The sequence below is a fragment of the Choloepus didactylus genome, chromosome 5 (genome assembly GCF_015220235.1).
Source record: "Choloepus didactylus isolate mChoDid1 chromosome 5, mChoDid1.pri, whole genome shotgun sequence".
Classification (NCBI taxonomy): Eukaryota; Metazoa; Chordata; class Mammalia; order Pilosa; family Megalonychidae; genus Choloepus; species Choloepus didactylus.
In genome coordinates this window covers 103075755-103089790 of record NC_051311.1, presented here as the reverse complement: position 1 = coordinate 103089790, position 14036 = coordinate 103075755, and the positions used below count along the sequence as shown (strand labels likewise).

Below are 14036 nucleotides of genomic sequence, written 5' to 3'. Positions count from 1 at the left end.
GTTCTTTGAGTAGCTGCTCTAGGTGCTGTGTCTCTTCTGGTCTTTTGATTTGGGTGCTTGGGCTTGGGTTATCCATATCGTCTGGTTTTATCATATGCTTTATAATTTTCTGTTGTTTTTGGCCTCGTGGCATTTGCTGAACTTGATAGGGTTCTTTTAGGATTTGTAGACCAATTGAAGTCCTTATCTCTAATTTATCAGATCTACAGCTTCGTGGAGTACACTTTCTCTAACTAACCAGCAGGTGGCGTCCACGAGGCACCTGTTCTCCACAAGCCAGTTCTCCCCTGCTTAGCCTTTTTGGTGAGTGGGGGAGTGAGTCTTGTGGGGTCCAATTGGTGTACCAAGCTTGCGTGTGTAGTTGGTGTTGCCTGCCCTGTATATGGGGCGTGTTTCTGGGCAGTCAGGGAGGGGGGGTGGCTCTAACAATCAAATCTCCCTGGTGATCCTAGAGTTTTAAAGCTGCTGCAATAGTCTAATCCTTCAGTTCAGTCCTGCCACAGTTTGTCTCTGCCACTGACCCACAAGTCCTTGGTATTGGCGTATGGCTCCTGAGACTTGCAAGTGGGACCCTCTTCCAGGCCGTGCACCCCGGGTCCTCTGTTGAGGGATGACTGTGCTATGTCACAGGTGAGTGCCGTCCCCCCAGGGCAGTTCTGGGCTGCTGGGCTGTGTAGGGAGGCTCCCAGTCTGCTGAAATGATGGCTGAATGGGGCTTTGTTAATTCACACTGCTCTACCTTCCCAACTCTGGGACAATCAGCTGAGGTTGCAGGGAAGGCTAATGTCCACTCCCAGTTTTGTGGTGTGTGCCTGTTATTTGAAGCACTTCCGTCACACTGGGTTGTCTGGGGCAGCTCTGGGCTATGGGGCTGGCGATGGGCAGGAGTGTTTCCTGTCCACCAGGATGATGGCTGTGAGCAGACACCCCCCTTTTCTTGGGAAGTTGTGGTGTTTAGTGAATTTTCTCAGCCACTGGATTATTGCGTTTTGTCTCAGAGCTCTCCTAGTTCTGCTCTTGACTTGACCTGCCCAAATAGCAAGTCTTTGAAGCTTTCTGTATTGGGCTTCTTAGAGTAATTGTTTTAGAAAAAGAAAAAAGGATTAAAAAAAAAAAACAAAAAAAAACGGGCCCTCCTCAGAGATCTAATGGGTTATTGAAATGCTAAGAGACAAAGCAACCAGGGCCATTAAGGAAAGGTCCACAGGGCAGAGAGATCAGCTTTTCTTTGGGATTTGCATATGCGCCTCAGGGCCCTTCCCCTTTCTATGTTCACCAGAACTCCAAAAATCCTCCGCTTTTATTTTGGAGTTTTTCGTGTTGTTTTTTTTTCTATGCCTGTCTCCTCTCTTCTGGGCTGGCTGCTCTCAGATTCTCTGGTGTCTGGTCTCAGTCTATCTATGGTTGGAGTTTGAATCAGTAGAATGAGTTTCCTATAAGGGCTGCCACTGCAGTTCTCCCTTCTCCTTCCCGGAGCTGACAGCCCCTCCTCCCCCGGGACTGAGCCTGGCAGGGAGGGGCGCGGGTCCCCTGGCCGCAAAAACTTACAGATTTCGCTGATCTCAGCAGTTCCACATTTTCATGAGTGTTGTATGAAGTATGCCCAAAGTCAGATTGCTCTGTGGTGTCCAGTCCACGCAGTTCCTGGCTTTCTACCTACTTTCCTGGAGGAGCAACTAAAATATACAGCTCACCAGTCTGCCATCTTGCCCCGCCTCTCTAATCATATTTGAATTAGATTATTCTATATGTAAAAGGACAGAAAGCATCTTGTCCTCATTAGGCTTAATTGATGAGTAAGTTTCTGACAGGCAGAGTGTTAAAGTTAAATTTACTCAGCAGCACACAAGTGGTCGTAGGAAGGCAGGAATGAATGAGAGATTATTAAGAGATGAGATAAAAATTGTTGAGAACAGCTCAAACTTAGATCTACTGTAGTGTTTGTTGGGTGCTCTGGTTGAGAGAGCTTCTCTGAAAAAAGTGTTTATGAGGAGATGAGAGAATTCATCCCCTCCCTGCCCAAACTGCAGAATGAAGGTCAGAGAGAACGTTAAGAAATAGAGGGTGACTAACAGTTTCTAAGGCAGAGGAAAAGTTCAAGATGGTAAGAATCAAAGTGTTAGGGCATAGTTGGAAGTTGAGAAAACTGATTTCACAGATGCATTGTTCTGTCTCTTTAGGTGACCTCATCAAGTACTCTGAATGTTTTTCTCCCCCTGACCTTCCCCGTTGTCTTTTTTCCATAAACCTTCTGCCATCCTGCGCCAGATGAACTGGGGTTTATCCCCTCCCTGACCAAATTTTGAAGCCAAGAAACTATAGTAAAGTACATTTGTATTCTTTCTTTAAAGATGAGAACTACCTTAGTTAGACTTTGCTTACAAAAAGATGGAAACATTTCATCTAGGCTCTGCTAACTGAATGAAGATTGTTATCTTTGATGTTACATGGATCAGTTTTCCTCCCAGGAGTTGGGTGGGGATTTTTGGGGGTGGATGGGTGTGGGTGTGGGGCAGGTAAGGTTGGGGGAGAGCTTCTGGCTGATCAGTCCTCTCCAAGAAATGCAGCGATAATTATACAGATCTACCTGGTAGGGCTATGTGAATATCCACTGGAAGGGATGTTAGTTCGAGAATCAGTTTTCAGAGAGGTAGAGGTAATGCTTCCAGTAAATATTCTTCCAGTGAACAATGAATTAGAGAATATTAGCAGGAAATGGTTTGTTTTAATGTACTCTTTCGTGTTTCTCCGTTTCACTTTCATTTTGTGTAAAATAAGAGATGAAACAATTCATTCCTTTTCCATCTGAGAATTTCCCAGGTGAGAATTTAAAGATTATGTTTTTGTGACCCACAAGTTCGTCCCCAACTCCTTATGAAAAAATTAAAAAATTATTAGTAGGACTGGACTTTAAGAATTCAGTTCTAATAATTTTATTCTACACTTTAAATTTACAGAGCAGCTTTGTATATTTTACTTCCTTTGTCTTAAAAACTAGCAGGGCACTGTGGATGCTCTTATCACGTGACTAAGTGGCATCTGCTGGAACTGTAACTTGCATCTTTTGAATCTCATCCAAAGTTCTTTTTCAGTGGTATTCTTTTTTTCACTTCAAATGAGGGCGGTGGATTTTCCTCAGCTTAAACACAGTAAAAATTTTCTAGCTGCATGGTACTGCAGGTAGCCTATTGGAGTCATGAGCTCTAACTCTGCCATCAGTGACTGTAGAAAAGTTAAATTAACTTGCTCCAAGCTACACAGATGAGGGGATATCTAGGGACCCTGTATTGGAAAGGTTTGGACCTCAAAAGTCTCTCATGGTCATTCTGATAATTTTAAGTGTTACGATTAACTATGACAGATTTATTCATTCTATGATCAAATCATGCTGAGCAAACATTCCTTGCACACTCTTAACTTGTAAATTATAGAAGAGTTCTAATATATATTCCAAATGCTCATGAATATTTATTCCAGATACGAACCTTGCAAGGTTGTTACTGTTAGAATGTGCACAAAGTGTTACCTTCCATTACCCTCTTCCAGCCTTAAATTGAGCATGGCAGGTGGATGATGTACTCACGACCACCTTTGTATATTTTGACAAGTAAAACACCCTCTTATGATAAATAATAAACTCTTCCCAATAAAAGGGAGCAAGGATTCCCTTCATCCAAAGAAAAAAACCAGCTTAATGTGAATCGGAGACAATAGCCAGAAATGGGCTGTTTTAACATACTGCTTTTGGTTTCCTGCTTACTCTCAGTTTTGTAATATGAGAGAAGAAAATTACTTTTTCTCTGTCCAAGAATTTCACAAACAAGAACTTAGAGAGATGGTGTTTAAATGTTCTCATCCCTTGCAGTGAGGGAGGAAGAATTGGAGCTGAGGTTGTTGGGTTCTGTAAGATGTTCAGTTTCTTACATGCCATTTCCTGTTTTCTTTTTGTTTTCTGTGAGACGAATGAGACCTGGCCAACAATTAAAGTTTTAATGTTTTGATAATGATAATTGATTAGCTGAATGACTGAGAAAGGTAAACATTATCATCACTTTTGAAGCCACTTTTATTTTTTCCTGCTTTGTACAGCCTATAATAGCCTATTCATGAATAGTAATAGCAGCTCCTAGAATGGCCTTCTTGTGTGGTCAGTAGTACAATGCCTGTGACTTCAACTTATTTTACTTATATAAGCAAGATTACCCACTAGAAGAAAAATAGACATATTGACTCTTCTAGATTCTGGAATTTATTTAGTCAATCATTTTCCTATTAATATATGACTTGTTTTATATCTAGCTATTAGGTTAGCAAGTAAGAGTGATCTACAATGAATATAAGTTTAGTGAGATGTAAATTTGATCTATTTTGAGGAAGGTAAGTCTCTAACTAAGCTAGAATAAAGACTGTTTCCATTATATTCATCAAAAACAAAAAACAAAAATACCCTCTAGTACCTATTGTTTGTTTGCCTACTGTATGGTAGGTATTCAGGAAATATTTGTTGGATGCATTGAATGAGTTAATCTGATATAGTGGTTTCCAAATATGTGGGTTCCAGCTATTTACCCCTAATAAGATTGTATAGACTCACTATGTCATTAACATCTCATTAAAGAAGTAAAATTAAACTCTTTTATTACTACTTATTGTTGCTGTTTAGAAAACAAGTCTTAGTAATATATAACATTGAATAAAAATAGCAAAAGTGAATGAATTATGAGTAAATGTAATTGATACCCATAGTCTTTGAAAACATGAGGTATTTGGAGGAAGAAATGAAAAACTAAGAGGTCCTTCTGGAGAAGATGTTTTTCATTGTTAGGCATAAATCAGAGATGATAATCAGCATATAAATGATTCAATTCAGTAACCATTTATTATGATACTTTGGGCTGGGTGGCTGTGTGATCACAGTAATGCCTTGAATTTCCATATCACTTTTTATTTTCAGTGTGGTTTCAGTCTCTCATTGGATCACCACAGGCGATCTTGAGAGGGAGAAAGGGAAGCTGGAGTTCTCATTGTAATGTGAATGAATGCAGGCACCGTGGTGATAAGTCAAGTCCCAAGCCATTTGCTAGTGGTGACACACGAATACAAATGCTCATTTTTCGTATCTGATTCTTCCATACCTGCATATTTGAATGGTTACAGATTCACCAGTAGCAGACATAGATACCAGAAAAGAAGGGGCATAAGGCTGAGAAAAAGAACAGAGAGTGCAGCACAGGACTTCTTGGTTACAGTTCAGACTTCGAGAAGTTGAGGTTTTAAACAGCACTCTTCCACTGGGCTCTTAGGTTAAATATTGTGATATTCCAGACTGAGCCCACTGTTGTTAAGTAATTTGTGAGCTTAGGCTTTGGTCTTTCTGTTTTTATATCAAAAATGTGGAGTTTACTTATTTTTAATTTAATTCAATCACTCTAGGATTTTAGGTTCGTAAAGAAGAAAAACTATTTCAGAAATGACTAATTGCTCAAATGAAATAGGGTTAACTCATATACTGCTATTTTCACAACAATATCATCCTGCTGGTTGTGAAATGGTCCTATTTTGGACACTAAGAACGTTTGAAAAAGGCATGTTCCTAGATTTTAAGAAAGTTTATAATCCTATTAGGACCAAGGGCTGAGAAAGCATATTGAAAAGAAGTGAATAAAGCTATGATGTAAGATATCAGAAAAGGAAAAGGGGCTATCTTTGGTGTCTGCCAAAAGAGGTCAGTAGGGCTGCGTTGATATAATCTTGTGTGGGGTAAATTGTGTTTAATGAGTACATTGGCTCTTCTCTTCTTCCCTTGACATAGTTCTGGAGCTGCTTCCTGGATGGCAAAAAAAATTGAGGAGTAACAAATGATAAATACGAAAGCTTTAGAATCTTTAGCCCTCTGTATTATTAAGGCCCTATATCCATTTAACTAATTTTGACTTAATTATTTTGAAGAGATATAAATCATCAAGCCAGTGGCAGAACTCTTCTTGAAGGTGTGTTCCAGGCGCCTGAATTATATTATTAAAAATTGTAGCTAGTGTTAATTGTGTATTTATGCCAGGCACATTGCTAAATGCTTCATGTGAATTATCTCATTTATTCCACAACGTTTTGAGATAGGTATCATTACTATCCTCCTTTTATAGGATTCGGAATTGAAGCATAGGAAGTTAGTAACTTGCTAAATATTTCTTGAATGTGTATTTTAGGTATGATACCTTAAAATTCCACGAAATCTGAGGTAGGAAATGGTTATTGCTTTGTAACATGAATGTTGCTTAATATTTTCAAGACAGAATGCAGAATAATGTAATGGTATAATAATTCAATTACATTTGCTTTCCTTTTTGCATTAGTTATTATAATAATTGCCTGATTGACTTTTCTTTGGGTCATCAGCTTTGGAGCAGACAGCTAAATTTGAATATCAGCTTTGATACTACTTTTTAACTGGGTATCTTAATCAGGTTGCTTAATGCATTGTGCCTCTTTCCTCATCTGATAATGGAAATAACTACTTCTTCCTTCACAGTTCTACTATAAATATTTGTAAAGTACCAAGCATAGCACACATTTAATATGCTCACTTCATCACCTTATCTCTCACTTTTCCTTCTGGCTTAAACAGAAAACCCCTTTGAAAGAGTTGGGGATATTTGTCATAATTTTAACAGGACAGACAACACTGAAATGGCATCATTGTGCTTAGAAGACAGGCTTCACAAGCACATTCTTCTCCTTTTTGGTTTCTAGAATCCCTTAAAACAATTTGTAAAATATTAATACTAAGTTATGAATTAAGTTAAAAGTTATATTTCAGACTCTTACCTATCTCCAAGATACTTTATCAGGTATAAATAGTTTTGGCTTTGCAGGTTATGTGGTCTGTGTCCCAAGTATTCAGTTCTGCCATTTGTGCTACAAATAGTGGGATACATAAACAGTGCTTGTGGCTATGTTTCAATAAAGCTTTATTTACAAAAGCAGGCAGTGGTCTGGGATTTGGCCTGTGGGCCACAGTTTTTAACCCCGATTCAGTATGATGTTGGCTCTTGGTTATGATATTTAACATGTTAGGGAAATTTTGTCTGATTCCAAGTTTGTGAAAGACCCCTAAACTATTGGAAAGTGAAATAAAAATTCTTCCATTACTGTGTTTCTCTGTTAGTAGTACCTGGTACATGTAATAATAGCTATAGTGAGCATTTCCTATATGCCGACTACTGGGCCAACCGTTTTTACCACACTTTATTTGCTCAATATAGCCTTACCAGATAGCTACAGTGATTATTACCTCATTTTTCAAAAGCAGGAGCTGAGCCCTAGCGAGGTGAAGTAACTAACTCAAGGTCACAGAATTAGTAAGGCACAACCTGGCCCCAGGATGGTTTTGACCTCATAGCCAGCATGCAGTATTCTTTGCCTTGCCTTTTCTTGTCTTCTGATGTTTTACTAATTATCAGATGTTGAGAGTTAGAAGTTCATTGTAAAATATCTTAGGCTTTTCTGAGGAAAAGCATATTAATTCAGTGGGTAAGTATGTTGATGAGTGTGGGTTTTAGTTCTAATTCCTTGATTAGTTTTTCAAAAGTAGCTTGTTTTTATTTCTTGCTAAGTTTAAAATGTATTCTAAAAGAGGAGTGTTCCTAAGTGTGAAGCTTTGCTGCTTGCTCTCTGCTGGGAGATTTGTTTTTCATTATATAATTTGGAGGTTTTATTTTGTTCTTGTTTCTTTAATATCCCGATTAAAGGATTAGAAAGCTCTTTGCAAGGTTTGAGTAACTAATACCACCCTGAGCTCAGAGCCACACACTTGGGGGACATTGATTTGCATTTGTTAAATGAATAATAACTTAGCAGAAGAACTGCCTTCTTTGCTGTGTTGTTTATTCTTCACATTACCCATGCCTGCTGTCCCTGTATACAGTTTTCAGAATTAGTAGGGAATGTGACAACAGTAAAAAGATGTAGTTTGTGGAAATGATTAGGTTGAGGTTGTGAATGTTTAAAAAGTGGGCTCATGGTTTTCAAGTGGAGATATGTTTGTTTAGCTATTGCACTTGAAATACTATCCTCCCATTACCTCCTGATGCTTAGTCCTCACTCACCGGATCAAAAAATTTTATTTGGACTTAGTATATAGTATATACATTTAAGGGTCCCAAAATAACAATCCTTGTTTTGTAGGAGCCCAAAGTCTCATATCAATTGGTAGGTGGTCTATAAATTAAGTGCCTTAATGGAGGCAATACAGGAGCGTAGAGGGACAGCTGATTGCCTGTTGGGGTTAGGGATCTGCTCTGTAATGAATGGGGTCGTTTTGAGTTGGGAACTGGAGTTTTCCAGGTAGAGAAGGTGGGTTGGTCAGGATCTCCAGAGAATGAAGAACACAACAAGAAGGAAGATGAAATATTTGGGGAGTGATATGAATTTTGTTATGGTTGGAAGAGGGTGAGGCCAAGGATGAGCCTGGGAAAATAGGTTGGAGCCAGATTTTGAAGGTTTTAATTAGGGTGGAAGGTTTTAATTAGGGTGTGACATGATAAGAGTGTTACAAAAATACTTCTGGTGAGAGTTGGAAGAGAGAAAATTGATGGGAGATATCGTGACTCATGGGCTGTACATTTTTCTGCCTTCCAGCTTTCTCCTGTGCTTCTGGAGAGTATCTAGAAATGAAGAACCAGGTCTGCAGTAAGTGTGGAGAAGGCACCTACTCCTTGGGCAGTGGCATAAAATTTGACGAATGGGATGAACTGCCCACAGGATTTTCCAACGTTGCAACCTTCATGGACACTGTGGTGGGCCCTTCTGACAGCAGGCCAGATGGCTGTAACAAGTAAGAAACCAAAGAAGCCTTTGGTTCTTGACTGACCACTTGATAGGGACATAACTGCTCTTTTCTAGAGAGAAGTTGAGGGTAATCTTGATACTGATTTGCATTATGGATAAACTAACTGCAAGGAGTCATAGTTTTTTTGGATAGTCATTATAAATAATGAAGCCGAGTTTCCAAGAGTTTAAAATTAATGCTCCCGGGATGTAATAGTCACTGTATGCAAAAATGCAATAAAGCTGTTAGAAAAACACATTCATTTCCTAGTAGTATATTTATAACTACACTCAAACCAGTGCTGTTTCTTCAAACCTTTCTCTAATTTTTAATAAATAATTTCAGGGAGTTTTTTTCCCTCTCTTCCTCTGATAGGTAGAGATATAACCTTCCTTTAAATACTTGATTATCTCAGGTAATGAGAGAGTGTGTTATTCATCTAAGGTGGAAAACCCCTTTGCTTAATTACCCCCTCTCTTTTAACGAATTACTATTAGCTTTGCCTATAAGGAATGTCAAACTGTCTTAAAAATAAAAAAACGGGGAGGGGATGTACCCCTTTCTGCTCTCTTGTATTGATTATATAGCATCTCACATGGCTTTAGAGACTTAAACTTAGGCTTTTGGCTACCTTCTGACCAGAGTGGCTGCTTAGAAATCCAAAAGTTTTATGATGAGCTCAGGAGACCAGGGAATTTTTTAGTTATGCTAAAAGAAGATTTATTTTTTTTCTCTCTCCTTCTCCTTCCCTTCCTTTCTTCCTTTCTTTTTTTCTCCTTCCTTTCTTCTTTCTTTCCCTTTCTTTTCCCTTGCTCTCTGCAAACTCATGCTGCTTTCTTTTTACTGCCTTGATAATTGACATTTCATTATATAGAGTTGTAGCATTAGAAATCATTAAAAAGGATCATTCTTCTAATTTTGATTTTTTTTTTTTTTTTAAATAAAAGAGTTCCTTAAAGGAAGGAAGTAGAAGAATATTATGGGATCCCAGATCTTTATTTTGATGGGCAGAGGATTTGACATGGCTTTTTTTCCTTCTACTTGGAATAGTTTATTTATCAATAAAATTGAATTCTAATCAGGATGTAATGTCTTCTAGCAGAATTTTCTCAATGTAAAATTCAGCCTGATATGGCTCTGATTATCTTCCTTCCTTCACTCTTTCCTTTCATCCTCTCATCCAATCTTGCATTCATTTTCACTTCTTTTTAATCAGCTGGAGATGTATATGGAACTTTATAAGAAACTGCAAAATAGTTTTCCAAAATGATTGTAACTATTTTACACTCTCACTGGCAGCGTATTAGAATTGTTTATTTTATGTGTTTGCCAATATTTGTATTGTCAGTCTTTTTAGCCATGCTAGTGTGTATGTGAAATTATATATCTTTGTGTTTTAAATTTGCATTTCCCTGCTGTGTAATAATGTTAAACACTTCTCATTTGCTTATTGGCCATCTGTTTATCATTTTTTGTGAGGTTTTGTTCAAGTGTTTTGCCTATTTCCTATTTTTCTGTCATTTTATTTAAAAGTTGAGCTGTAGGAGCTTTTTTTGTATATCCTAGATACCAGTCCTTTCTCATGTGTATATTTATATAGTATTTAATATATATTACATATACGTAGACATAATGTAATATTTTCTCCCAGTCTGTGGCTTGCCTTTTCATTTATAAAATGTATCCTTTGATAAATAAAAGATTGAAATTTGAAAAATTACAATTTATCTTTTTTTTTCTGTTATGGCTAGTGTTTTTGTGTTCTAAAATACTTTGACTAACCCTGGTTTGCAAAGATATTCTGTATTTTCTTCTAGAAGCTGTATAATTTTAGCTTTTACATTTGAAAGTATGATTGATTTTGAGTTACTTTTTGTGTACAGTATGAGTCAAAGTTCATTCTTTTCCATATGGCTACCAGTTGTTCCATTACTATTTATTGGTATGACTTTCCTTTCCGCATTTAATTGCTTTGGTGTCCTTGCTGCAAATCAATTGGCAGTCTATGCATGGTACTCTTTTTGGATGTTACTATTCAGTTCCAATAATCTGTTCAACTTTCTTTATACCAATATCACTCTGTCTTGTTTACTGTAACTCTTTAGTAAGATTTGATATCAGATATGGTAAATTTTCAAAATTTGCTCTTTTTCAAGATTGACCTGTCTGCTCTAGGTCCTTTGCATTTCCATATACATTTGAGAATCGAATTTCCAAATACAAATACTAAAAGTCTGCTGGGGTTGATCAGGAGTGTGTTGATTCTGTAGATGAATTTGGGGAGAATTGCCATTACTGTGTCTTCTATTTCATGAATAAAGTGGATCTCTCCATTTATTTATGTCTTAAAATTTCTCCCGGCAATGTTTTGTAGTTTCAGTACAAATCTTTCATGTCTTTGGTGTGATTTATTCCTAAATATTTTTTGATGCTTTGTAAATGATTACTGTTTTTTAAATTTCATTTTCTATATGTTTGCTGCTACTATATAGAAATGTGGTGATTTTGATATATTGACCTTGTTTTTTATGACATTGCTAAATTCATTTATTAAGTCTGGTAGCTTTTCTTTTGTAGTTTCCTTAGGCTTTTCTATGGAAACAATCAGGTCATCTGAAAATAAAGATTTACTTTTTTCCTTTACAACCTATATGCCCTTCATTTATTTTTCTTTCTTGCCTTATTGCATTGATGAAGACCTCTTTCTATAATGTGGAAGAGAAGTGCTAAGGGAAGACAAGGTTACCTTTTTCTTGATCTTAGGGAGAAAGTGTTCAGGTTTTTACAGTTAAGTCTAATGTTAACTGAAGGTGTTTGCATAAGCCTTTAACAGATTGCTAAAGTTCCCTTCCAGTTCTAGTCTGCTGAGAGATTTTTTTTTCTTTCACTGTGAAAATTTTTATTTTTTTTTTGGGGGGGGGGTGTTGTAAGATTGGTATTATATCTTCACTAAATGTTTGATAGAATACACCAAGGAAACCAAGAGGACCTGGAATTTTTCAAGTGAGTGTGGGCAGTATTTCAACTACCACTTCAATTTGTAAAATACATTTAGAACACTAATTCAGATTTTTGTTATTTCTTCCTGTTTTAGTTTTGTTTCAAGGGATTTGTCCATTTTTTCTAAGTTGTCCAATTTATTGGCATAAAATTCTTATCCTTTTAATATCTATAAGTTAGATAGTGATATTCCCTCTCTCATTCTCAATATTAGTAATTTGTGTTTCCCTCATGATCAGCCTTGCCTAGGGGGTTATCGATTTTATCTTTTCAAAAAACCAATTTTTGGTTTTATTTTTTCTACTCTTTGTTTTCTATTTAATTCATCTATCCTCTTATTTTATAATTCCTTTTTGTCTTCATTTTTCAGTTTATTTGCCCTTAATTTCCTTGCAGTTTAAAATGGATACTTAGATTATTTGTTTAAGGCTTTTTTTCTTTTTAAATGTAAACACATTAAAAGCTACAAAATTTCCTTTAAGCATAGTTTTGGCTATATGCCACAGAAATTTGATATGTTGAATTTTCCTTTTTATTTAGGTGAGAATATTTTCTGATTACCCTTGTGATATCATCTGTAACTCATGGTTTATATTAGAGTTATGTTGTCTAATTTTCAAATACTTGGGGTTTTTCTAGATATCTTATGGTTAGTTTAAGCCTTTAATATTTTGATATTTAATGAGGTTTGTTTTATGGCTCAGCATTTGATCTGTCTAGTTAATGTTCTATGTGCTCTTGAAAGGAATATGTATTCTGCAACTGTTAAATGTAGTGTTCTATAAATATCAATTACAGCAAGTTTTTTGATAGTGCTGTTTAAAGTAACTGCTATGTCAGTATTGAGGTTTTTGGGTCTACTTTTTCTGTCAGTTATTGAACAAAGGAGATTAAAATCCCCATTTATGTTTTTGGATTTGTCTATTTCTCCTTTTGTTTCTGTCAGTTTTTTGCTTCATGTATTTTAAAGTTCTGTTACTTGGCACATACACATTTAGGATTGTTATGTCTTCCTAATGAACTGGTCCTTTTATTATTATGAAATGTTCCGGTTTTTCTCTGGCAATGCCCCTTTATTGAAATCCACTTTAATATTAATATACAATTCTTGCGTTTACCATTTACATGACATATCTTTTTCCAATAGTTCATTTTCATACTATTTGTGCCTTTCTATTTAAAAATGTTTCTCATAAGTAGCTTGTAGTTAGATTTTGCTTTGATCCAATTTGACTATCTCTGGTTTTTAATTAGGATGACTAGGCTATTTACATTAATGTAATTACTGGTATGGTTGGCTTTGGTCTAAGATCTCTCTATTTGTTTATTGGGCCTACCCCCCCATTCTTCTTTTCTGCCTTATTTTGAATTATTCTAATACTTTTTGAATTCCATTTTATTTCTTCAAGTACCCTTTTTAAAAGCAATTTCTCTTTAGATTATTATCATTTTAGTGATTGCTCTAGGCTATAAATAATATTCAGTCTTATCACAGTATAGTTAGAATTACCTTTACCTAATATGTAAAAACTTTTCAACAGTATAGTTGACATTGATACCCTTACCTTGGTGCTGTCTTATTTTCTATTTAGATACATGTTACAAACTCCACAAAAATATTATGTTTTAAATAATCAGTTGTCTTTTAAAGAACTTAAGAAAAATATAGCTTTTAGGTTAATCCCCAACTTTTTGTGTATATTCACATACTTTTTGTGTTTATCCACATAACCATATTGGTGCTCTTTCTCCTTTCTACAGAGCGGAGTGCCTATCTTTGTCCTCTCCTTTCAGCCTGTGAAATTTCTTTTATCATTTCTTCCCATGCAGTTCTGCTGGTCACAGATTTTCTCAGCTTTTGATTATCTATAAATGTCTTTATTTCATGCTCATTTTGAAGTATATTTTGTTGGATCCAGAATTCTATATTATCACTTTTTCTTCTTTCTGTGCTTTAAAAATGCTGCTATGTTATGTTCTGAACTCCCTGGTTTGTGATGAAAAGTTAAGCATCATTGGTATATTATTTCCCTTTTATGTAATGTGTCTTTATTTCTTTGGCTCCTATACAAGTTCTTTGTATTCTTGCTGTTCGACAGTTTGTCTATGATGTGCCTAGAATGGGTTTTCTTTATATTTATACTGCTTCAAACTTATTGAACTGCTTGGATTTGTGGGTTGGTATTTCTCATTAAATTATTAGCCATTA

The 14036-nt window shown here is 36.2% G+C and overlaps 1 protein-coding gene across 6 annotated transcripts in view; it reads left to right on the top strand.

The window, feature by feature from the left end:
- The window catches only part of ELAPOR2 (endosome-lysosome associated apoptosis and autophagy regulator family member 2), a 225067-nt gene that overhangs the window by 124965 nt on the left and 86066 nt on the right, over positions 1-14036 (top strand). For all 6 annotated transcript variants that reach the window (XR_005217011.1, XM_037836548.1, XM_037836549.1 and 3 more), the window contains one exon: positions 8638-8833. Coding sequence is in view for 5 of the 6 variants with exons in the window: in XM_037836548.1 (XP_037692476.1) it covers positions 8638-8833 (196 nt within the window). In the remaining variant the exon portion in view is untranslated. The remainder of the gene's footprint in view (positions 1-8637; positions 8834-14036) is intronic.